Source organism: Lathyrus oleraceus, chromosome 7, assembly GCF_024323335.1.
Source record: "Lathyrus oleraceus cultivar Zhongwan6 chromosome 7, CAAS_Psat_ZW6_1.0, whole genome shotgun sequence".
NCBI classification, from domain to species: Eukaryota; Viridiplantae; Streptophyta; class Magnoliopsida; order Fabales; family Fabaceae; genus Lathyrus; species Lathyrus oleraceus.
This window is the reverse complement of record NC_066585.1, coordinates 503,465,003-503,492,756: the sequence shown is the minus strand read 5'-3', so window position 1 is coordinate 503,492,756 and position 27,754 is coordinate 503,465,003. Positions and strand designations below refer to the sequence as shown.

General features: G+C 35.3%; 1 protein-coding gene and 1 pseudogene across 1 annotated transcript; one reads left to right on the top strand and one right to left on the bottom strand.

Moving 5' to 3' along the window:
* The first annotated feature begins 3,544 nt into the window (after positions 1 to 3,544).
* On the top strand, positions 3,545 to 4,198 carry LOC127104610 (uncharacterized). Its single transcript, XM_051041789.1, has one exon. The coding sequence runs from the start codon at positions 3,545 to 3,547 to the stop codon at positions 4,196 to 4,198; it is 654 nt and encodes a 217-aa protein (XP_050897746.1).
* An 844-nt stretch (positions 4,199 to 5,042) lies between these two features.
* On the bottom strand, positions 5,043 to 6,634 carry LOC127108030 (transcription factor bHLH95-like; annotated as a pseudogene).
* Positions 6,635 to 27,754: the final 21,120 nt, after the last annotated feature.

Below are 27,754 nucleotides of genomic sequence, written 5' to 3'. Positions count from 1 at the left end.
AACCTCCTCCTTTATACGAAGATTGCATTTACTTGGCTAGCCTTTCTAGGCCCATTTTGGAGGAAGAAATGGGTACTCTGGCCTAGTATACTCTCATTTTTCATCAAATTTTTTTACAAAAAATCCATAAAAGTATTTTGCATCTCATTTATTTTTTTCATAATTTTAAATTTCATTTTATAATTTATTAATATTTTTGTTTCTTTTTTCTTTTTTGTTTTCATTTTCAATTTACTTTTCAACCATTTTCAAATAATTTTGCATTCATCTTTTGAGGTTCACTTATTCATATTTTCCTTGACCTCTTATAATTTTATCAACCATTTCTTTTATGTTTCGGTGCTTGATTTGAATTTTCTCTTTAACTTCCTATTTTTAATCTTTTTTTAATCCTTTTTTATTTCATTTTTAATTCAATTTTTGTCATTTTTCTGAATTTGCTTGAGTGATTGCTTGGTTGATGAGATCTTTCAGATCATTGATAGATTGTCCCTTGATTGATTCAATCTTCTCTAATTCAATATGTTGATAGATGATCATTTGGTCATATTTTTGACACTTTCAATTAATGATTGTGTATCCCTTGGTGTATCATATGCTTGAGTCCTTTGACTTATTGATAGATAATCCCTTGTGATGACTTAAGTTTGCGTCTAGTCTCTCCTCATCTCCATCTCTCTTATCCTTTTGTTTTTAGCTTTTGTGTTACATTATTTTAGAAGGATGATTTTGTATCATTTGTCTAACATGTTTGGCATATAAATTGTTATTGACCAGCCTCAGATAGGTGTGACTTCTACATAAGTCCACTTACGATTGCTTAACATAGCGCTAAATTGTCCTGACTCGGTTGAATTCTCATTAACACTAACATTGACACTTGTTACTCTAACACTTAACTTTACATTTATGCTCTGTACATTTTTGTAATTTACATTCATGTCATTTGCATTCTTGTCTTTTACTTTATGCTTTCATTGCTTTCTTATTTCAAAAGAACAAAAACATGATAAAATGGCCAAAACCCTAAAAAGCTTTAATCTGATTTTATGGACTTGATGTTCTTATCCCTTGCTTGAGGAGTATTTTGGACCTTGGACTTTAGGGCTTAGGACTTTCCCTTGCTTGGAGCATGTCTGATACATAGTGATTCATCTGAGACCTTGTGATCCCTTTGGGCCCTTTGATCTTCAATTCAAGACTTGTATGTTTCTTTGTGGCATTGTGGCTTTGCTGTTCATCTAGACCCTATGATATTCATCTGATCATGTGCTTATTAATCTTATGGCTCAATCCAAAGGGAAATTAATGCTTGTTTTGACCAATATCAAATGGCTGCTCCATCTTATGGTTAATATACTTGCACACACAAAGAATTTCTATTGGGATACCATATAATGAGACCTTTTAATTCATGTCATTTACTTTATGATTTAGGATAGTCTCTTCCTCTCCTTCCTACTTCTTCGATTTTCAAAACTTCTCTCTATTTCAAAAAACTTATTTTTTTCAAACTTCACACCTTTTCTTAATAAACCTTGACCTTGTCAAGTGATCTAGAAAATATTTTTCTCAAATAAATTCTAAAACACCTAAGCATACTTAAACCTTTTTTTCAAACTTCTAAAAAAGACAAACCTCATCAAACTTTGTTATGTGCCTTTGTGCACTTTCCTTTACGAGCCCTTTTCTTTTTTAAAAGATTGGATATTAGTATATTCTTGTAGTGATGCAAAGCACTATAGTTCTACAATATGTTGAGAAATGATTGAAATTTTCCACTTGAATGTTGAGACATGCTTGTGAGAAAGTCCAAGTAAAAGTTCTCCATTTCAAGATGATGCAAATGCTCATTCTCTCATACTTGTGGATAGTAAGTTGAGTTTTCCACTCGAATGAGAAAAAATGTCTTTTCAAATTAAAATCAATCAAAAAACAACCCAACTTTTTCTGTAAATACAGATTTGCAAGTGGTTTCTATAAATACCTTCTCCTTTCATAATAAACCCATGTATCTATATTTCTCTTTTGTTTTACCTTTTTTTGGGTTTTGTTCGAACTTTTTATCATTCCCTTTGGAAACAATAAAGTTTGGTGGTGACTCTTACTTTTCTAAGTTAAGTTAATCAATAGCTTAATCTCAAATTTTTCCCGCCGTGACACATATGATGTGCAAATGCTGCAAGCCATTGGGCGATATTCAGGTTCTGCAAATAATCATCCCCATATGCACTTGACACAATTCTTGGAAGTGGCCAGTAATTTAAGATTCCTGGCATATCATACGATGTCTTTAGTTTGAGGTTGTTCCCTTACTCAATGAGAGATCGAGAAAATAGTAGGTTGAACTCTCTTGAGCCTAATTCCATAGCTACTAGGAATGATTTGGATGAAAAATTCTAGCTTAATACTTCCCCCCTGTCAAGAGTGCTAAGATGAGCAATGAAATTACTTCTTTTAGGAAAGGGGAAGATAAATCTTTATTTGATGCTTGGGAAAGGTTTAAACATCTATTGAGGCAGTGTCCCCGTCACGGAATCCCAATCTGTATTCAACTTGAGACTTTTCATAATGGATTGGTTCCTTCATCAAGGAATATTCTTGATGCTTCTAGTGGTGCCACATTGTTGTCAAAGTATTATGAAGAAGTTTATAAGTTGATTGAAAACATTACTGCCAACACTTATCAATGGCCGGTTTCAAGATTTGTCCCTACTCCTAGTCAAAAGAAGCCAGTTGGAGTGTATGAAGTTACTGAAACTACAACTCTTACTGCTCAAATAGCTTAACTTAATCAAATGATGAAGAATATGATGACTAGTCCTCTCATTCCAGTTGTTGAACCTGTCAAGGTGGTGACTAACACATCAGATGTTGCACATGTTTATTGTGAAGGTGCACACATATTTAAGGACTATTATGCTAATCCAATTTCAGTTAACTGTGTTGGTAACAACAAGTATAATAACCCCTAGAGAAACATATACAACCTTGGTTGGCGCAAGCATACAAATGTTTCATGGAACAACAATCAAAGTCAACCCAAACCTCAAGTATCTCTAACTCCACAAGTCCCACTAGTATTTCCACACCAAACTATGTTGTGGATAATAAAGGGAATAACCACTTGTAGAACATACTGAAATCCTTCATTCAAGAGACCAAAAATTAGTTTCAATCTTAAGGAGTTAGCATCAAGAACCTAGAGAATCAAGTAGGGCAAATTGTTACTTCCCTTAGCTCAAGAAATATGGGTGCTCTCCCAAGCTCTATTGAAACTTCAACCACAAGATTTAGAGTCAAGAATGTTGAAACATGTAAGGTCATTACACTTAGAAGTGGAAAAGAATTTGAAGGAGAAACTTCTACAAGAAATGAGGTGTCAACTAAAGCAATGTCTGTTCAGGACAATTCAGAAAAGAAGAAAGTTGATTTTAGTGAGGAATAGATTTTAGAAGAAGACAATGAAGAAATACTAGTACCAAAAAGAGCTATGTTGAAGACCACTAGAAGCACTTAAAATCCTGAAGAGCTACCTGTATCCATGGTAGAGGTCGACAAGTTTCCTAACTTTACTCAAGAAAGACCACCACCTCCCTTTCCTCAGAGAATCAAAAAAGCCAAGGAAGAACAACAATTTTGCAAATTCATGGAGATTCTTAAACAACTTCATAATAACATTTCATTGGTTTATGTTATTCAACAAATGCCTAATTACTCCAAATCCATGAAAGATGTTGTCACAAAAAGAAAGAGGGTGGAAGAATTTTCAACTATTGCATTAACTCAAGAGTGCAACCAACTTGTGTTAGGAACTCTTCCTCCCAAATTGAAGTATCCAAACCGTTTAACTATTCCATATAAGATTGAAGATACATTTTATGGCAGGGAACTGTGTGACCTTGGAACAAGTATTAATATTATGCCATCATCCATATTCAAGAAATTGGGAATTGTAGTTGTCAGTCCTACAAAAATCATGCTTCAACTTACAGATACGAGTATATGTTATCCTCGAGGAAAAATTGAAGATGTGCTAATCATGGTGGATAAGTTTTTATTCCTTGATGTCTTTATTATCATGGACTTCAATTCTAATGAAGAAACACCCATTCTGTTGGGAAGACCCTTCCTTGCCACAAGAAGAACTTTGATTGATGTGGAAAAAGGAGAACTCGCAATGAGGGTGAATGGATAATAAGTTGTCTTAAATGTCCTAAATGATTTAAAATATCCAGATGAAGAGGTAATTGATTGTTCAATGATCTCAACTTGATAAAGTATTATCCACAAGAACCTGCTCAAAAGTAGCAAAGTCTTAGAGCAAGAATTGGGAAATTTAGATAAAGATAACAACCAACATGATGGTATTATAAGTGGACCTCTGTGTGAACCAAGTGGAAAGGAATAACCTATGGAAACTCTATAGAGCCGAGTGGGCACATAAGATAGAGAACTCCACTGAGGTTTAGTGATCTCTCCCCAATCATGTTTTTGTTTTCAACTTAGTTGTAGGAGCTAGAGGATTGGCAGGAAGACCTGAAGGTTGAAGACTGTGATTTCTGATGGATAATGACGTTGTGTTTCTTATCTGGTTTAGTTATTGGACATTTGTTGTATTATTTTTTATGTATTATGTACATTTAGTATATTTGTGGTTGTAGTTTAGATATTGATTGTACTTACTACTTAATACGATTCTAGATATTATAATTTTTTACCATAATAGTTGTGACACACATCAAATAATATAAATGGATATGTTTCAATTAGTCAACTATAAACATAAATTTATTTACTTTAAATAAACTTTATGTAGTTTATATTGGAAACACAAAATCAAATAGCGTATTTAAACTAGTTTAAACATCATAATTCTAGCCTCAAATGAAAAACACCCTAATAATTCCTTAGAAATAAAATATTACATTTGTTTGATGTTCATACAATCATGCAAGCTTAGCAATTTCTAATGATTTTCGAGAGGATAAACTAAATTAAAGTTTATATGGAATGCAAAGACAAGAACTATAATCTAAATTTTAAGAGATCAATAACATAATTTCTCTAGCTGCTTGCTTGTAAGTTTCCTTCACTGAAAATGAATCTTGTAAACATTGTCTAGCCTGAAAAATCCCCATGGTTTAACTACGTTATTCACGCTAAATAACTTTTTTTAATGAGTTAATAAATTATTATAGTTACTAGGCACCACTATATTATAGTTTTGACAAGTCTAATGTGATATCACATATAAATCATAGAGACGATAAACATTTGGTTTGAAGCTTACTTAAGCTAGAATCATGTAGAAGTTTTCATTTTCGTTGCATGTAATGTTGACAACCACAACATCAATCCTATAATTTTCCAACACAAAAACAATCCTTGTCAAAAGACCTAACATTTTAGTAGCACATATGCAAGATTGTGCTTCACCACCACAAATGTTTAAGACAACATTTTGATAAGACCATGTTCGAAAAGCTACTTGTTATGGTGGAGGTGTAGATTGTGCTAATACTTTCGAATTATGATATGAAGTTGCAACTGCACTAGTAGGAAAATTGTTATTATAACTTGAGGATCCATGATCAGTTATGATTGTTTACCTTGATTTGTAGGGATGCATATGTGTTTTTTTGAATCACAAATGATGACTCACTTCCAAATAAGGATACATATTTAAGCTTTTTTTGCTTCTTCTTTTCTAACTTTACAATAATTTACTTTAGATTTTTTGTTTGCTTCACTACTGCATCCACAATTGTTGAATTATCACTCTGCAAAAAAATCATTAAAAAATAAAGAATTTTAATTAGTAAATAAATTATTATGACATAAAAGCCTTACTCTAATGGTTATCCTCATATGTATATTATCTTCTCATAGAGTTGATTTTTAGGACAAAGACATCTAACACTCTAAAATTTCATTTGAAGATAAGTAAAATATGACTGATTTTTGTTCAAGCCTAATTTTACTTCAAGTTCTTCTATTAAAAATAAAAACTTCATTAATCTCTTATATTATGTGTTTACTACATCCTATTTAAGTAAATACTATTATATTAATATAATTAAAATAAAAAGATTTAATTGATATTTTATTATTTTTTACTTATGTGAACAAATATAAAAACTTTAATATGTAGGGAATTAGACGATCATAATATTAATGTAAACATTTTGAAATTCATCATTTGGTAATTCTCCAAACTCTAATACTACACTACAACAATTAGATCTTTAAAATAGTAAAAAAGTCTATTTGATTATGAAATTATTACTCTTAATCTAATTGAAGATGAAAATGAATTTACCTTTAAAGATAGTTAAGGAAGCAAAGCATGAAGGCTAGAGAACATGTTCTTCATTTTCTTTCTCCTTTCTCTCTCATCCAAGATATACATTTCATGATCTAAATCACGATATATTTCATTTTTACCCCCACCATTTATATTATTCTCATTTATAATCACAACCTCACCTCGATTTTGTTTTTTACTCACATGAACTTATCCTTCATTAAGTCCTTCTTTATGGTTCAATGATTTCATATCTAACTTTTGCTTGCTACTCTAACCTAAAATTTCAGAATTTAAGAGATCACTCCATGATTGATTTTCCCACATGAGACCAGCATGAGCACCGTTATTATGACCTACAGGCATGACCATGTTTGTCTTTGTGAAAGAAATAGAGTATAAGAAAGACAAAAAGGTGAAAAAGAAGATGAGAGAACTACTATATTTATATTGAAATATATTAAAGTTTAGTAGAAGCTACTAAAAAATAATACTAAAATAAAATTTAAAAATAGAAAACTTAGTATAGAAGCATCTAAAATTTATTCAAAATGAAATTGTTGTTATTAAAAATTCTAGAAAATACATAAAAACTAATCATAATAATATTTGTCATAAAAAATACAAATCAAAATTTAAGAATTGAGTAAAATAAACACAATTTTTCTCTCACGCTTTAGGATCTCATCACATAAAACTTACACTACATGCATGATTTGTGTTAAAGTGAGTTTATTAAAATTATTGTGTGTGGTTGCAGTTTTGAAAAAATCATGTTAGTTCACTTGGATTTGGATAAGCCGACACATTAAAATGACTAATTTATGATTTTAAAATTTTAGTTTTAATTATTCAAAAAATAAATATAATTATAAGTAATTATACTATTAACATTGTGATATCTATATAAAGCTATATTCCAATCTTATCACTTAAAAAGATGTTTTCTGTTTTCATAAGTTATGTAGTTTTAGAGTTGTATTCTCTTAATACTACCACTAATGGAAAGATCTAGAAGATCAAGCTATAAGTACATTTTTCCAATAAGAAGTTATTATTAAGATATTAAATTTAATATAATTGTAGGTACCATGAGTTTATTTTGCAGTATTGTGTCATACCCTAAATTTTAACCCTAAAATCTAGCATACCATTGGCATCCTTGCATACAAACAAGGTCAAATCTTAGTCATTCCCCCTATCCATCTTTGAGTTTGCTTCTTGCAGGGATCACCAAACACCCCTTTGTTGGTTTGTTTTACCTTTGTGTTTACATGATTAGTTGCTTATCTAACCACTAATCAAAATAGAAAAAATATGTTTTATTTTCCTTAAGATTTATATTGCAAGATAGGGCTTTTCAATCAAGAGCATCTCAAAGTTTTGTGGCTTACTTCTCAAGGAAAGTCAAAGATTCATGTGTTTATTTTCATGCCTTCTTCATCAAGCAACTTCAAGCTTTGAGCAATTTAATCAAGAGACAATTAATAACACCTTATTTTGAGTTCATATGATCACCCATGTACTTTAAAATGCAAGAAAAGTCCAAGTACACAAGCTTGTTCCAAGTAGTTTGACTAAAAAGTCAACATTTGAAGTCAAGGTTCCAAGGATCACACCTCCTTCAATTCTTAACATTTTTTAAATGCTTATTTTTGCATATGAATCTTCTCAATATCCCATATAACTTCTCTTTACATTACAAGAGCTAATTATGCTTGGAGGATCATCAAACGTTTGGAGACATTATAGTTTATTTGTGGATTTAGTGAAATTTGACCTATTTTCAAGTGACTTTTCTCCAAATTTCAAAGATCATAACTTCTTCAATTTTCAACATATGAGGCTTATTATTTTTTCATAATATCATTTGTGATTCCTCTACAGGTTTTCTTCAATTATCAAGGTTAGAAATTGCTTCGAAGGCCATGGAATTCATTAAAACATTACATGTCATTTTTAGCCATGAAACACTCAAATTTTTCTAAGTTATATGATCATTTTTTCATGCCAACTTCAACATGACATAACTTTGTGCTCAAACATCCAACTGAAAAATTTCTTGGAATATTGCAATATTTTCTATGATGTCAACACATTGCAAAAAGAATGGGATCAAAAAGCCTCATGAGTAGGATGCCTCATTGGGTTGAACATGGTGACTTATAATTGAAGAAATTACCATTTCCCGAATTTTGAACTTCACTAATCTCAATTACAAGCCAAATTAGCATGTGTTTTGGACTTGAACATGTTTATCCAAGTCTCTAGAACTTAATTGACCCTCGAAACACACGATTTGGCCGAGTTTTGATGAATTACAAGTCACAATTTTCTCACATTCGGATCAAATGTTTTTTGCACGAATTCAACATCATTTCACACATATTTGGATCCAAACACATTCTTTATAAATAGAGGAAATTATTGCATTAATTTCCAACATTTTGAGAGCCAATAAATCCCTGCTACAACTTGTTCATGATCAATTTGAAAGCCAAGAAATCTCTTTCTTTTCCCTTTGATCAATTGGATGACTTGTGTCCATCTTGTTCATGATGTGTGGATTGGTACTTGATGAACTTTCATAATTTAAAATCTACCTTCTAAGAAAGCCAAGAAAGCCTTTTTTTATGCGTGTATGTGTGTTTGGTATAAAATGATGTTTGAAAAAAAATAGAGTGTGGGGATGAGAAAAGAACTCATTGATTATATTTTTGTGTTTGACAAGACCGTCGGATTTTTGCCTACGTATCAACATAAAAATGAGGGATCAAAACCTCGTAGTTCGTGGTAATAATTTCAAAATGGGTGAGTTGCTTTTACTCAAAAGTTTTAATAAAAGGGGAACAAAGGGGCCAAAAGTTTGAATGAGTGTTAGTTTTTTTTGTATTTTGAAATTTTAAGTCACATATGGTTAAGTTTATTTACAAGTTTGATTTAACAAAAAGAGTTTTAAAATTCAATGGCATAATGTCAACGTTTCTATTTTGAAATAAGGTCTAAGTTTGAAATCACAAGTAAAGAAGGTTTTTTAAAAGGGGAAGAGGTTTTGAAATTTAAGAAGTGGGAGAAGATGAAGAGACTATCCTAAGCATAAAATTAAAGTTAAGAGTTGAAAAGATCTAACCAATGGGATGCAATCCAACTGACAAAAATGTCATATAGAAAACCCATTTTCCCTTTGGACTTTGAATCAAGCAATAATCAGCAAGCAATTAGCAATATTATACATCATAAAGATCAAGGCCTCAAATAAATATGGCCACATCCAAGCAAGCAAATCCCATAGCTAGAAGTCTTCTTTGTCTTCTCATGTATCAGATGAAATACTCCTTGATCAACTCAAAATAAGGCATTAGACACAAGATTAAAATAACAGTTGGCATTAAGACAATGTAGCAGACGAGTTCAAATAAATCCCAAGACTTGCATCAGATGAAGGCTCAGTTCTCAATAACTCGGTCTCGGAATGTTGGCATTGGCCAAGTCCTTTTTGCATAGGGAATGTTGTCTAATCCTAAGTCCAAAAGTTTAGATCAAGCTCAACAGTCCACTCAAACATTTTTTAGGGTTTTTGTTGTTCATTAGGTATTTTAAGGTCCTAAGACCACAAATACACAAACAAATATATACAATCACAATATATGGCTCAAATGAGCAAAATGAAAATGACATAAACATAAACAAGTTAAATGATATGTAAATGACAATGAATGGTACATGACTAAAAATTAAATTGCATAAAGTAAATGACCTGAAAGTAAAAGCAAAATTAATAAAAGTTAGTCAAATGTTAGTCAAGGTTAATTATATGTTAGTGGTGTTTTGCTTTTCAATTGATTAAGTCATTCTTTGGAGAACACTCATCCATCTACTCACAAGCATGGATCCTTGAACCAAGACATCTTCTAAAGGAAGGAAAAAAAGCCAAGTTTCCACATAATACCATGAAAGATGGGAGACTTACAATGTAACTTACTAGAATATTTTGCCTTTAGGGTCAATTTGCTCTATGTTAAGCAATCATAATCGAAATTATGTAGAAGTCACAACTATCTGAGGTCGCGTAATAAAAATTTAGGTTCTAATGCATGTCAAAGATTTGGTATAATGAATAAAACTCCTAAAATATACCACACACTTAAAATAAAAAATGAAAAGGGATAGACCTATCTCATCCATACTTGTATTGGTTCATCTGACACAAGGTCATTGATGAACTAATTATCCTTAGGAGGTTGAGATTTCATTGGTCAATAAAAGGGGTGGGAAATAATGGGAATGAATATGAAAGGGGGGGGGGAGATGAGAGAAACACAAATTGATCATGGGAGGAATTCTGCCAAATTAAAATCATTCATTCATTTTGGGAGATGAAATGTACACTTCATCAATCCCCTAAATCCAATGATTTTAATCCAATAAAAGTCAAATCAACCTTGACAAAGGCCCAAGCAAATAGTCAAACTTCACAAGATCATAAAAATGGCTCAACATAATTTTTACACCATTAATCAATAAAAAACCAAATTAAAAATCCATTAAAATACAAATTAGTTTGGTCAAAACCTAAAACCTCTTCAAAACACCAAATAAATGGTCAAGAGATTTATCCTTGGTCAAACAAGGTCAAAGGGCCTTAGACAAAAAATTTCATGATTTTTGAAAAGTCAGAAGTATTTTTAAACAATTAAAAATATGCACAAAAACATTTAATTCATAAAAAATATCAAAATTAATCCAAAAAATGATTTTAATTCAGTAAATGAAAGAGAAAAATATTTAAAGATTTTTGGTGAAATCCTCATATTTTTTGGATTAAAAATGAAATTAATATGAATTAAACAAAATAAATGGATTAAATAAAAAATCAGAAAATAAAAAGAGATTCAAAAAAACAAGGGCCATCAGATCTCCCTCATTATTTGAGGTGGCAGATTTGATGGCCAAGCGTGCGCTTCCATCATGTTCTGCAATCAACGTGTGTACACGGGTGGTAATCAGGAAGAATGACTCAGATTAAAACTTTGGACCAAGATCAGATGGTTCATGTCATGTCAACACACCACTGGAGCCCTAGCTCCGGTCATCTTCTCCTGCGAGGACCATCGGACTGGTCCAACCAAAACTTCTTGATAAATGAAAAATGAAAAATGAATACTTGCACCTTCAAGTTGCTTCAAATTTGTTTGATCTTGATCTGGATTTGCGTGATTCCTCTTCCTCTTACTTGCAGTGATCAATTGAGATGGAAAGGGAAATGAATTCTTGGAGTTTGAATTTCAAAACAGAAGGTGAAATTCAAACTCGATTTCAGTGAAATCTTCAAGAATTTCTATGGAGTGAAGGGTTTGAATCGTCTTGGCAAAGCTTGGGCAAGGTATTCATGAAGTTATGAGCTTATTGCATTTGTATTTATAGCCAATTCAAATGCTTTCTACACACTTCCATTTTAAATCCAAAAGTAACAATTGCATCATTAGCTTGCATGGGCGTGTACAAAGCCCAAAGAATGACTGGAAAAGGTCCAAAATCGTGCACATGTGATGTTGGAAGCAATGCATTAAGCCATGCAATGTTGAAATGAAATTGAACATGAGAAACTTCCAAATCGTACCATGTATCAAACCCATGTGCAAGTCCTTCAATATTGATTCAAATGAGATGATCTTGAACTTTTTGGAAAGGTGATGTCAAGGGGAACAACTTTCATGTTGAACATTTTTACATTTGAAGCTTGTATTATTATGAATTTTGAGGTGGAAGTTTGGAAAATCAAATATAAATGAAATTTTTCTAAGTACCAAGTCAAATGTTTACTTCTTCCACCTTGAATAACTTTTGTTAAAGACTTCAAATGGAAACATTTACTTCATAAAAGTTGTATATATTTCAAAAATATTCAATTTCGTCACAAATTTGTCCTTATTTGGATTTGGCATGAAGGAGTTATGCATTTTAGAAGTTGAGGAAAATCACTTGTTCAATGGTAATGGCCCAAAATGACCTATAATGTTTCCTCTTGGAACATGCATTTTCAAGTTGAATTTGAACTTATTCCAAACATAAAGGTTCAATAGGACATCTTGAATTTGATCATGGAATTTAATTGCTTTCATATCATAAAAAATGAGCAAGTTATGGTCTTGGGAAGTTGACCTCCTAACTAGGGTTCAAACAAAATGACCTATAATCTTTCACCATGAAAAATGACTTTCCAAGCAAAAATAGCTCTAGACTTAAACATGAAAGTTGTTTGGAATATAATTATACGTATCCATTATCTTGGAATCATTTTCATATGACATCAATTGTAGGAGATAGGGTCTAGGGAACCCCAGTTTTGACCAGTTGACTTTCTCTGGTCAACCAACATGAACCATCTTGCTAGCTTGACATTCTCTTGATTTTTGAGACTCATGGAGGATAATATATGTGTAAGATGATGTAATATGAATTATCCCTTGAAATATTTGATCAAACGATGAAGAAACTTGTTGAGGAAGTCACAAGATACCCAGATGAATTAGGGCTTCCAAGGCAAACAAACTTCAAACTCTTGATGATTTCTTGATCAAAACGATATGTGAAGATCATGGGGACCCATATATGATGTGTAAAGTCAATGTGAACCATCTCTTGATTAGTCTCCTTGCATTGAGGGTCTCAAACCCTAAATATGAGCTTGATGGAGCATAGGTGAGCACACACACTACCTACAAAAGAGTCAAACTATACATTGACATATTTTTGGTATTTTGGTTAGTAAATAATGAAAAATAAAGTATGACACAGTCAAAAGTGCTTGGTGATCTCTTCCAATGCAAACCCAATGAATGAGGGGTAAGGAGGATGCCAAGGTGTGATCCCAAAGCTAGTGCATTTGATGAGATATCATGGGGGATCTTAGGGTCAAAATTGTGGTCTTACAGCTGCCCCTATTTAAGGACATTCTAACTGAGGATGTGAAGGTTAAAATCTTCGTATCAACTTAGTAGAATGGACTTAAATAACAACATATAGAAACAAATTTTGGTCCCTAAGAGACCTCGTGATGCATATGACATGAATGTTAAAACAATCTTTGTGGAGAATAAATCTACACAAAGGAAAAGAATTCGGAGATACTGAAAGTCCACAGGAACATAATGCATTCCATAAGGAAAAGCTCACTGGGGAAACCGAGACTCTGGGGATAAGAGGTTATGTGTAGGCCAGACTACGACATAAAAATTGTTGGAGACCCGAGAGGAGTTCCATGGAAGAACTCAGTCTAGGGATTAAGGGGAAATCTGCAGGGGAAACGGGTAAATCAGAACAAACCAAAATACTCAAACCAAGCAGGGAATGGCGACTTCATTGAGGAAATACGCATTCAAACTTAATTGGGGAACAATGAACTTCAACACAGGAGCACCAGAAGTACATTATCTATTACCAGTTACTGGGAAGGAAGCTAATATACTCTGACAGGGAGGCATCCGTTACCGATTAGGGTAAACATATCAAGGATGACCCGCTGAGGAAAAAAGAGGTGTATTCATTACCAATTAATGGTTAAGAATAGCCTACTAGGGAAAATATCAAATAGGGTTTACAACTACCAGATATTGGCCATAAGACCAAAGGGAGACAATATCCGTCACCGGTTAAAGTGAACATGTCAAGGATAGACTCAGAGGAAGAATGTCCGTCATCGGTTAGGATGAACATATCAAGGATAGACTACCTGGAAAAGTAGGAATTATATCTATTAATTACTGGATAGAATACCAAAGAGAAAATATTTGTCACCGGTTAGGATGAACATATCAAGAATAAACTCATCAGGGGAAAGTAGGAATTACAACTACAAGTTACTGGATAGAAGACCGTGAAGAGGAAAAAATTCATCATCGGTTAAGATGCACATATCAAGGATTAACTCTCTGGGGAACAAAATAGGGATTACAACTACCTTTTTACTAGATAGAAAACCAAAAAGGGAGAATATTTGTCATCGCTTAGGATGAACGTATCAAGGATAGACTTCCTGGGGAAACGTGAAAACGGATCTGCTGGAAAAATATAGGAAGTAGATTACTTTACAGGGTATTGGGTAAAAGTACAATACTAAAAAATTGAGAAGAAAAATTTACCAGTTACTGGGCAATAGATTCTCGGGGGACCAAAAGTATCTATTTAGGTAAGAGCTAGAAAGAAACGGTCAAACAAAGACTCAACCCAATGAGGATATAACTCAAGGGGAGTGGTTCCATCCTGATAATTGGGGAGGAAACTAAAATAATAATCATCCATGAGGAAATAACTCAGTGGGGAATGAAAAAAGGTTAAACTCTTTCTGCTTAAGGGGGCCAACACTCTATAATTGAAAGAGGACGGACACACCAAACCTGCATGGGAAAATAATATCACCACAATAGGGGATCAAATGCAATAGCAAATGCATAATGAAATGTCTAATGTATGAATATGTACGTATATGATTAATGATTATGCTGACAAAACTATCGCAAAGGATACAAATGTCATAGATTTGAATCATCACTACAACATTCGACTAATCTCGACAAGATGGAAACACCAACTGGAGAAACATGCAGGGGATGGATGCAAATCATCTGGCTCTGAATATCTCAGACCTGGCTAGGGAAGGAGAAAAAGATCTGCCGAGGGTCTGAACTATCAACTTTGTGGGGAATTTTAGGTCAATACCATATCAAATGGGAGACAACCTCGCAGGGGACTAAATCAAACACTACTCATAATCATCACTGCCGGGAATCAGGAATGAACTCTGTCGGGGGCTTCAGGAGATAAAACGCTATAGGGACCTGAGCCAAACTATTGAAGATGTGAGCCTACCAATCAACTGCGGCGGTGACCCACAAACTCAACTGGGGAAACCTGACTTGCTATTGGGGAGGAAAAGGTTATCAAACCAACTTCTTGGGAAGACCAACAATGCTTCACACTTTAGAACTCACCTGTTCTCAGATTGCTGTTGATATTCCTTACTGAAATTGCTTGCTTTTTGAAGTAATTGTTTTCATATTTTTAAGAAAAAGGATTTTTATTTATTAATTTATTTCCAAATTATCATCATAAAATTCAATTCTATTTAGCTGTAAAATAAATAAGAGTAGAAACAATTGGATAAAAAGCTCAACTTTATTTAATAGAATAGTAATCTGTAAATGACACGACTCCATAGATCTTTACAAAATTGAAAATGGAAATTTACATGGAAAAAGGCTACATCAAACACAATGGTCACTAATACTTCTACAAACTTCAATATCTGTTGTGCTCTTGGCTTCGGTAGAGAATGATGAATCAGAATCGAATGACTTGCTCAAAACTGCCCCTATGACTGGGGAAACAACCGACTACAGTTACTTGCCATAATCCCTATTTTTGCATAGATTTCCCCAAGGTGGGGTACTCAATCTATCAGGAGGAATTTTCTGTTTTATGTCTCTAATTTTTTCCTGGATCTCCCTTTCGGGTTTTCAATCCACCAAGACACTCATTTTTACCTAAGTCGCCCTTTCGGTTTTTCAACTTAGCGAGCTTTTTTTTTAGGTGAAGTATTTCTTGACTGCATCAGCATTCACAGGACGAGTGGACTCTTCACCATCCATAGTTGTAAGAATTAAAGCACCGCCTGAAAAGGCTCTCTTCACAACATATGGGCCTTCATAATTAGGTATTGGTTTGAAAGATAGAATCTTCTTGACCACAAGGTCACCTTCTCTAAACACACGGGGCCTGACCTTCTTATCAAATGCTTTCTTCATTCTCTGCTGGTACAATTGACCGTGGCACATGGCAGTCAACCTCTTCTCTTCAATCAAATTCAGCTGGTCATATCTGGTTTGACACCATTCAACTTCTATCAACTTGGCTTCCATCAAGACATGCAATGATGGGATCTCAACCTCTACTGGGAGCACACCTTCCATGCCATAAACATGTGAGAAAGGGGTTGCCCCTGTTGAAGTATGAACATATGTACGGTACCCATGCAAAGCAAATGGGAGCATCTCATGCCAATCTTTATACGCCACAACCTTTTTCTGAATGATCTTCTTGATGTTCTTGTTTGCAGCTTCAACATCCCCATTCATCTTAGGTCTGTAGGGAGAAGAATTATGATGTGCAATCTTGAAGTCTTTGCAAAGAGCTTCCACCATATTGTTGTTCAAGTTTGATCCATTATCAGTAATGATCTTATTTGGAACACCATAACAACATATAATCTGATTCTTGATAAACCTTACAACAACTTGCTTGGTTACATTTGCATACGATGCCACTTCAACCCACTTTGTGAAGTAATCAATAGCCACCAAAATAAAACGATTCTCGTTCGAAGCTTTGGGATCAATCATACCAATCATATCAATTCCCTACATGGAGAAGGGCCATGGAGAGGAAATGACGTTCAAGAGTGTCGGAGGAACATGAATCTTGTCGGCATAAATTTGACACTTGTGGCATTTCTTCACAAACTTGCAACAGTCAGATTCCATTATCAACCAATAGTTACATGCTCTCAACGTCTTCTTTGCCTTAGCAGGTCCATTGGAATGAGGACCAAAGGAACCTTCATGGACTTCAGTCATCAATAAGTCTGCTTCATGTCTATTCATTCATCTTAGAAAAACCATATCAAAGTTTCTCTTTTAAAGCACATCACCATTCAGGTTGAAGTTTCCAGCTAATCTCCTCAAAGTCTTCTTATCTTTGAAAGATGCCCAAGATGGGTAAATCTGACTTTGGAGAAAACACTTGATGTCAAAATACCACGACTTCTCATATTTGACTTCTTCAACAGCAAACACATGAGCTGGCCTATTAAGACGCATTACAGTAAGATTAGGAACTTCATTCCAGAATTTCACCACGATCATTGAAGCCAATGTTACAAGAGCATCTGCCATCCGGTTTTCATCTCGAAGGATATGATGAAACTCAACCTTTGTAAAGAAAGTTGAAATCCTCCTCGCATAGTCTCTATATGGTATCAAACCAGGTTGATTCGCCTCCCATTCACCTTTGATTTGATTCACAACCAAAGTTGAATCTCCATAGACGTCAAGATATTTGATTCTGATATCAATGGCCTCTTCAAGCCCCATAATATAAGCTTCATACTCAGCCATATTGTTCGTACATTTGAAAGTTAATCTATATGTAAACGGAAAATGAGTGCCTTGAGGAGTAATAATCACTGCCCCAATGCCACTACCATACTGATTAACAGCTCCATCAAATACCATGCCCTAATGGGAACCAGGTTCTGGCCCTTCTTCAAGCAATGGTTCGTCACAATCTTTCATTTTTAAGTACAAGATCTCATCATCAAGAAAATCATACTGCACTGACTGGTAATCTTCAATCGGTTCGTGAGCCAAGTGGTCAGCCAAGACACTACCCTTGATAGCTTTTTAAGATCGGTATTCAATATCATACTCTGATAACAACATCTGCCAACGGGAAATCCTTCCAGTTAAAACAGGCTTCTCAAAAATATACTTGATTGGATCCATTTTAGATATCAACCAAGTAGTATGATTCAACATATACTGGCGCGGACGCTTAGCAGCGCAAGCCAATGCACAACAAGTTATTTCTAGCATAGAATACCGAGTCTCACAGTCGGTGAACTTCTAAATGAGGTAGTAAATTGCATACTCTTTCTTTCCAGATTCATCTTGTTGACCAAGAACATAACCCATACTTTTTTCAAGCATAATCAAATACATGATCAAAGGTCTCCCTTCAACGGGCGGAGACAGAATCGGAGGCTCAAGCAGATACTCTTTGATACTGCCAAAGAATTTCTGGCAATCTTTGGTCCAATTATAAGATTGATCTTTCTGAAGAAGCTTGAAGATAGGCACACATGTGGCGGTCATATGCGATATAAATCTTGAGATATAGTTCAAGCGGCCGAGAAATCCTCTGACTCGCTTCTCAGTTTTGGGCGTCGACATCTCTTGTATTGCTTTGACCTTGGCAGATTCAACTTCAATACCTTTCTCACTGATAATAAAACCCAACAACTGACCTGAAAAAACACAAAAAGTACACTTATTGGGATTCAAGTGGAGTTTGTACTTCCTCAAACGTTGAAATAACTTCAACAAATGCTCAACATGTTCTTCTTCATCACTTGATTTGGCAATCATATCATCAACATAGACTTCAATCTCTTTACACATCATATCATGAAAAAGAGTGGTCATATCTCTCTGGTATGTTGCATCAGCATTCAATAAACCGAAAGGCGTCACTCTATAACAGAATGTTCCCCACGGTGTAATGAATGTGGTCTTCTCCATATCTTCAGGTTCCATCTTGATTTGATTATAACCGGAAAGTCCGTCCATAGATGAAAAGACTTTGAATTTAGTTATATTGTCTACCAATATATCAATGTGTGGCATAGGAAAATCATCTTTCGGGCTAGCTTTGTTCAAATCTCTATAATCAACACACATACGGACTTTTCCATCTTTCGTCGGAATAGGCACAATGTTGGCCACCCACTGCAGATACTCGGAGGTAACAAGAAAACTAGCATCAATCTGCTTATGCACTTCTTCTTTGATCTTAACTGCCATATCAGGATGAGTCCTTCTCAATTTCTGCTTGACTGGCGAGCATTCTGGATTCAACAACAATCTATGCTCCACGATCTCAGAATCCAAACCAGGCATGTCTTGATAGGTCCAAGCAAACACATCAGAATATTCTCGAAGAAGATCAATGGGTTTGGGAACCAACCTGCATAATGATTTGATATTTTGATTTTAGAGAAGTGAATTGTGACCAAATATTATGCAGATGGAAAATTATTATTTATTTATGTTTTTTATGGTTACCATTTTCATAAAAGCAAAAAGTAAAAATAAAATATCATAGATGTGGATGAATAAAGTTGTATTTCATTGATGATAATTGAAATGCCCAACAATGTTCGCTTCTCCCTTAGTCATAGGAAAATTACTTTTCTTAAAAAAATGAATAAAAAATTACTTAGATCGATGAACAACATTAGGAACATCAACTGCAACCCAATTGTTGCAAGTATGGCCATGCGTCACAAAGTTGGTCCAAGCTTCGTCTTCATCGTCCTCAACCTTGATCACAACAGATGAGTGTTGATCATTACATTTAATGAACCCTCCACTATGGAAACTCGGTTGCACATCTTCAGTTTTAACGTTGTACGGCCCTAGTTGAAATCCCAATCCGGCCCTATTCTTGTTTTCAGCAATCTCTATCACACGACCCTACTGATCAGTGCTGCCGGACTCAATTGCTTTCTGAGCATCCTTCAAAGAAGACATGGGTGCCCCAGTTTTCTTCACTTCAGCAATAGAAAAGGCTTGGAATGGAGTTCCAACCTCCTCATCAGATTCAACATGAGAAAAGGATGACAGGTGGCTCACTAGAAGCGCCTTCTCTCCACCCATAACGACAAGCTTCCCGTTCTTTACAAATTTAAGCTTCTGGTGTAAAGTAGATGTCACGGCTCCTTCTTCATGAATCCATGGCCTTCCCAATTAATAGCTATAGGTCGGGTGGATATCCATTACTTGGAAAGTAATATGAAAATCACTCAGAACTATCTTAGCCGGAAGGTCCACTTCACCAATGACGGTTTTACGGGAACCATCAAACGCTTTTAAAATCACGCCAATGTACCTCATAAGGGCACCATGATAAGAAAGTCTGGACAGAGTTGACTTTGGAAGCACGTTCAGAGGCGAACCAATATCGACCAATACGTTGGACAGAGCGTCCTCCTTGCAGTTCATCGAAAGATGGAGTGCTAGGTTGTGATTTCTACCTTCCCCCAGGAAGCTCTTCGTCATAAAAACTCAAATTATTGCAAAGAGTGATGTTAGCAACAATGTGGTCAAACTAGTCCACAGTCACATCGTGCTCAACATAGGCTTGCTCAAGTACCTTCTGCAATGCCTCTCTATGTGCCTCAGAATTCATTAATAGAGACAACCCCAAATCTTTGACAAGGTTTGGAGCAACTGCTCCACCATATTGAACTCACTCCTCTTTATTAACCTCAAAACTTCATCATCGTCATTAGTCTTCACCTTTCTGGATTCACCAGACTGACATACTGGAGCACTAACTGGATTTGCCACTGGCACCTCTGCCTTCTTACTAATTGAAATATCATCTATCTCCTTCGGAATGACCGTACCAAAGACGCGACCACTACGGGTCACCTTTGCAATATCAACTATATTCACCACAGAATCTACTACGGGTAAAGGAATCTCTAGATCATTCTCCACCATGGTGGCATTATACTGATAAGGCACAACTTTATCGGAGGCATACAGAACAGGGCCCGCTAACCGTATTACCAACAGCGATACTGATCTATTAACGATGTTGTTGTTGCTGCTATCAAATTGGATTACTATCCGCTCAGGGGTCTTGAACACAGGCATGATCACATTCATATCATCTATATCCCTCGACTATTGAATCTGATTACGTTCTCATCCATCAACTTCTGGATATCTCTCTTGACAATCGTATACCCACGAGGGTTCACACTACAGGTTGTACAACCATAATGGTTATGCTCACAATCACTGATTGACCAATGACCTACGGATACGTCGTACATCAAAAACTCAAAAATTCCCTGGGCAGCTGTCCACCATGTTGACAGTAGCATTACCATGAGCAGGCAACAAATTAGCTTTCACATGAGGCGCACGATCCTCAAAGGACACCATCCCACTTTTCACGAGCTTTTGTACTTCGTACTTCAGCGGGTAACAGTTCTCAATGTCATGGCCAGGGGCTCCCTAGTGAAAGGCACAACGGAGTTCAGGTTTGGACCACCATGGGAGTGAATCGAGAATTTGAGGTGGATTTCTGCGTTGAATAAGGTTCTTGATAACCAAAGATGGATATAATTCTGCGTAGGACATAGGAATAGGGTCAAAGGAGACCTTCTTCCTCTCAAACTTTTGCTGGTTATTATTGTTGTTATTATAGTTGGTTCTTTGTTGCATTTGTTGTTGACGTTGTTGTTGTTGAATCAGAACAGATTGATTGTTGGAATTATTGGAACATACAGGAATCACTGAAGAAACTTGATGTTGATACTGACGCGGTTGAGAAATCCTTCTGACATGAGGCCTCCTTTGCCTCCCCACAGATACTGAATTAGTTTCCCCCTTATTTTTCTTGGAGAAACCACTCCCATACTTCATATTGGACGATGCTTCTTCCTTACATAGATGTCCTTCACGGACTTCCTCTTCTAACTTCATTCCCATATTTACCATTTCGGTAAAGTCACTGGGGGCACTGGCAATCATACGTTCATAATAAAATGAACTCAGGGTCTTCAGGAAAATCTTTATTATCTCTTTCTCTTCCAATGGAGGATTAACCTAGGCAGCAAGTTCCCTCCATCTCTGAGCATACTCTTTAAATGACTCCTTATCCTTTTGAGACATAGACCTCAGCTGGTCTCTATCAGGCACCATATTAATGTTGTATTTGTACTACTTAACAAAAGCTTCACCCAAATCGTTGAAAGTACGGACACTTGCATTGTCTAACCCCATATACCATCTCAAAGCAGCACCACTCAGGCTGTCTTGAAAGTAGTGAATCAGCAACTGATCATTATCAGTTTGAGTTGACATATTTTTGGCATACATAACAAGGTGGCTTAGTGGACAAGTATTTCCCTTATATTTTTCAAATTCAGAGACTTTGAACTTCATCAGGATCTTCATATTCGGTACCAGGCAGAGCTCAGCAACACTCTTACCAAACATGTCTTTTCCTCTCAACGCCTTCAACTCCTTTCGTAGCTCAAGGAACTGATCCTTCATTTTGTCCATCTTCTCATATACATCTGGGCCCTCAGATGACTCAGAATGGTAGATGGTGTCCTCAACACGAGGCAAAGTATGAACAATTGGAGGAGGCACAGACATGATCGGGCTAGATGCCGGTAGAAAAACAAAAATGGGTGCATACCCTTGAGGCATAAAATTTGATGGAATTCCCCAAGGGAATCCAGCAGGCATAGAAGGACCAGATTGGTTGGTAGCAATGGTAACGGTCGAGGTAGCAACCTTAGAAATGACAGTCCTCTCGGGAGGAGTTGCAGGAGTTGGTGAAGATTGATTCTACGCAGCAAGACCAGACTCCATCATAGAGGTCAACCATGCAATCTCATCCTTTAACTCTCTATTTTCTTGTTCCAAATTTTCCATGATCTAGGGTTGATTGGCGCGAGTTTTATATCGGGGAGTCGGGTTGGCTAAAGTACAGAAGAATAACCGATAAGACATCTAGCGGAAGAAAACCTGCTATGCAAATGATGCATGAAATGCAATGTTTTTTTTTTAATTTCAAGAAACATATGAAGTTCTATTTGCAAACATATATTCAAATAATAACAATAATAACTCGATTGGCCATAAAATCTCCTTTTATTCATAAACTTTGGAAGAATTACACTAAATACAATTTCAGAAACCAAAGTACAAATACAAGAGAAAAAGAAAATAATCATCCTAAGGATCCCTTAGCAACAATGTCAAATGATCTGTCCGCGGACACGTACTTCCTTCGGATGCGTCGAATCTCGGACTCAAAAGATGTCTTCATCTGAGTCTTCTCAAGGACAAGCTGATCAACAATCTTCTTCTAAGCACCTAAAGGTTAAGGCATACTAGAGGAAGATGGACCCTCTACCTCTCTCTGTCTCTTCACTGCTCGATCTTCAAGAAGTTCAATAAGCGCGTCCTTGTCCTTTGACTCAAGATGCAAATCCTCATGCTTTCGGCTCAAAGCATGAAACCGCTCTTCCCACATATCTCTCTCTTGCTTCATCTTGGTGAGTGCATCTTCCAACTCCTCTATATCTTGGTTAGGGAGAGTTGATGGCTCAGCCACAACCAAAGACATAAGTCTTTCATAAGCATACGACATCTTCAACCCCGAGGCTCTCTTCTTCACCCAAGTAATGTAAGCTTCCAAAGCTACACGGTTGTATAGACCAAGCTCGAATCTTCCTTTCCTATACACCTTATGCCAGGCATGTATTATCTTTCTCTTCAAATGTTGGGGATCTTTACCCTCTTGATAGAAAAGACCTTCTAACTGAGTGTTATTAGGTTTGTCTCTCAAGGGGAACCCAAGTTGCCGATGAGCCAAAGCAGAATTGTAGTTAATTCCTTCTTGCGTACCAATGAGAGGCACATTAGAGAATTCACCACAACTGTCAATAATATCCAAGCTACCCAATCTAGATTCATACCAAACAATATCATCATTAGTGAGAGACATAAGTCTCTGGGACCACCGTAGACATTGTTTGTTCTCCATAAAAGCAGACGTCTAAGGCAAGTGCAAAACAAACCACTTGTACAGAAGAAGAACACAACACACAATAGTCTCACCACCTTTAGAATTCCCCAAATGCAAAGATAAATACATGTCACCCAACAAAGTAGGAACAGGATTCCCAATCAAGAAGATTCTAATGGCGTTAACATCAATAAAACCGTCGATGTTAGGGAACAAAGCCAAACTATAGATGAGCAACACAAAGATGGCTTCAAAAGCATCCACACTACCGGCTTGAGCAAAGACAGTGGATTTTCCAATGAGGAACTCAAAAGTAAATACAAACATTCCTCCTTTCTTCACCCAATGAGTCTCAATCTCAAACTTCTTCAAATGAAGAGCTTTGGCTATGATATGAGATCTGGGAATCTCCTCCAATCCACTAAAAGGCACCTTGTCAGAAACAGGTATTCCCAAGAGATAGGCATACTCCTCTAACGTAGGCATAAGCTGATAATCGGGAAAAGTGAAGCAACGATAGAAAGGGTCATAAAACTGAACCAACACACTTAAGAGTCCTTCAACCACATCAGTAGATAATACTGACAAAAGCTTCCCATGGTGTTGCTTGGAGTCCAAGGGATCTAATACAAGGGCTGATAACTTCCTTAGCTCTTTCACATCAGGACATCTAAAATTGTACTTCTTAGTGTTCTTTCATCCACAATCCATGGTCTGAAAATATTTGCAAATAAGACCTCAATTCCTTGAAATTTATTTTTGTGATGAATGTTATGATGTGCATGAACGCATGAAGGCAACAATCACAAACAGGGGATCACACATAAGGAAAACACAAATAAAGGTCAAGGGATGGATCAATTCATCATCAAGATCAATCATCCATTTTGGTGGATTATGGTTTTCACCTTATCAACACCCAAGTTCCATTGATATTGACAAGACTTGATCGGATCAACCAAGAATCAAAGGGTTTGTTATGAGTCGCGAGCATGGAGTCAGGTTAAAACCCATCCTAAAGGAGTGTACTAAGGATAAAAACCTGTAGATCATGTTCTAAAAATTTCCCATAGTCTTAATCCCATCTATCGGATATTATAGGTTAGGATGACTTACTCATCAACCCATAATATTCTCAAGAGAAACTCGTCTAAGTGTAGTATCGTGTAACAACTGTTATCAGGTCTACACCTGAACAGTCTCCACACTACGTCCTAAATAGGCCAAGTTGGGTTAAATGTTCTACGGTCCTCAGCTTCTCGGACCCCAAATCAGAGAAAGTAATGCCTAACCACAAATAACTTGTGTGACATTAGTAACTCCAAAAGGGTCTCCACTGAGTAGATGGGTCTCAAGCCAACTTGTTAAGGACTACTCCACATAAGTTGAACATGATTATACCATCATCCTATCTTAATTGCACTCAAGTTAGGTTATAACTTATCTCACCACTCAGAGATCACCAAGCACAACAGACAAATTATATCATAAAAACATATATACAAACATCAAATATACAAATATATACACATAAAAAAGTAGGCTAAACCCACTGAGGACTACTCCCTAGCAGAGTCACAACTTAATTTCTGTAGCAGTAAATTCATAACCATTAATCTATGGATAAACTTAACGTCAATAAAACCCAAAGATAAGAATTTTTCAAATCAAAACTAATAAAATGTCAGAGTTTACAGGTAAGGGGGTTGGTTACATAGAGGGAAGGTGTTAGCACCCAAAGTGTCCTAGGTACTCCTAGGGAGCCCTTTTGTATGTGTGTATGTGTGTTTGGTATAAAATGATGTTTGAGAAAAAATAGAGTGTGGGGATGAGAAAAGAACTCATTGATTATATTTTTGTGTTTCACAAGACCTCCGGACCTGTGCCTACGTACCAACATAAAAATGAGGGATCAAATCCTTGTAGTTCGTGGTAATAATTTCAAAATGGGTGAGTTGCTTTTAATCAAAAAATTTAATAAAAGGGGCACAAAGGGGCCAAAAGTTTGAATGAATGTTAGTTCTTTTTGTCTTTTGAAATTTTAAGTCATATACGGTTAAGTTCATTTACAAGTTTGATTTAAGAAAAGAGTTTGAAAATTCAATGGCATAAGGCCAAAGTTTCTATTTTGAAATAAGGTCTAAGTTTGAAATCACAAGCAAAGAAGGTTTTTGAAAAGGGTAAGAGGTTTTGAAATTTCAGAAGTGGGAGAAGATGAAGAGACTATCCTAAGCATAAAATTAAAAGTTAAGAGTTGAAAAGATCTGACCAATGGGATGCAATCCAACAGACAAGAATGTCATATAGAAAACCCATTTTCCCTTTGGACTTTGAATCAACCAATAATCAGCAAGCAATTAGCAATATCAGACATCATGAAGATCAAGGCATCAAATAAAGATGGCCACATCCAAGCAAGCAAATCCCATAACTAACAGTCTTCTTTGTCTTCTCATGTATTAGATAAAATACTCGTTGATCAACTCAGAATAAGGCATTAGACACAAGATCAAAATAACAGTTGGCATCCAGACAATGTATCAAATGAGTTCAAATAAATCCCAAGACTTGCATCAGATGAAGGCTCAGTTCTCAATAACCTGGTCTCAGAATGTTAGCATTGGCCAAGTTCTTTTTGCATAGGGAATGTTGCCTAATCTTAAGTCCAAAAGATCAGATCAAGCTCAACAGTCCACTTAAACCTTTTTAGGGTTTTTGTTGTTCATTAGGTCTTTTAAGGCCCTAAGACCACAAGCACAAACAAAATACACAAACAAATATATACAATCACAATATATGGCTCAAATGAGCAAAGAGAAAATGGCATAAACATAAACAAGTTAAATGATATGTAAATGACAATGAATGGCAAATGACTAAAAATTAAATTTCATAAAGTAAATGACTTGAAAGTAAAAGCGATATTAATAAAAGTTAGTCAAATGTTAGTCAAGGTTAATTATATGTTAGTGGTGTTTTGCTTTTCAATTGATTAAGTCATTCTTTGGAGAACACGCAACCATCTATTCACAAGCATGAATTCTTGAACCAACACAACTTCCAAAGGAATAAAAAAAGGCCAAGTTTCCACACAATACCATGAAAGATGAGAGACTTAGAATCTCACTTACTAGAATGTTATGCCTTTAGGGTCAAATTTAGATCTATGTTAAGCAATCGTAATTGGACTTATGTAGAAGTCACAACTATCTGAGGCTGGGCAATAAAAATTTAGGTGCTAGTGTGTGTTAGAGATTTGATATAATAAACCAAAAAGCCTAAAACATACCACACACTTAAAAGAAAAGATCAAAAGGGATAAACCTATATCATCCATACTTATATTGGTTCATCTGACACAAGGTCATTGATGAACCAATTAGCCTTAAGAGGTTGAGATTTCATTGGTCAATGAAAGGGATAGGAAAGAATGGGAATGAAGATGAAAGTGAATGGGGAAATGAGAGAAACACAAATTGATCATGGGAGGAATTTTGCCAAATTAAAATCATTCATTCATTTTGTGAGATGAAATGTACATTTCATCAATCCCCTAAACCCAATGATTTTAATCCAATAAAAGTCAAATCAACCTTGACCAAGGCCCAAGCAAATAGTCAAACATCACAAGACCATAAAAATGGCTCAACATAATTTTTACACAATTAATCAATAAAAAATCAAATTAAAATGCATTAAAATACAAATTAGTTTGGTCAAAACCTAAAACCTCTTCAAAACACCAAATAAATGGGCAAGAGATTTATCCTTGATCAAACCAAGGTCAAAGAACCTTAGACAAAAAATTTCATGATTTTTGAAAAGTCAGGAGTATTTTTAAACAATTAAAAATATGCACAAAAACATTTAATTCATAAAAAATATCAAAATTAATTCAAAAAATAATTTTAATTCAGAAAATGAAAGAGAAAAATATTTAAAATTTTTTGGTGAAACCCCATTTTTTTTGGATTAAAAATGAAATTAATATGAATTAAACAAAATAAATGGATTAAATGAAAAATCAGAAAATAAAAAGAAATTCAAAAAAACAAG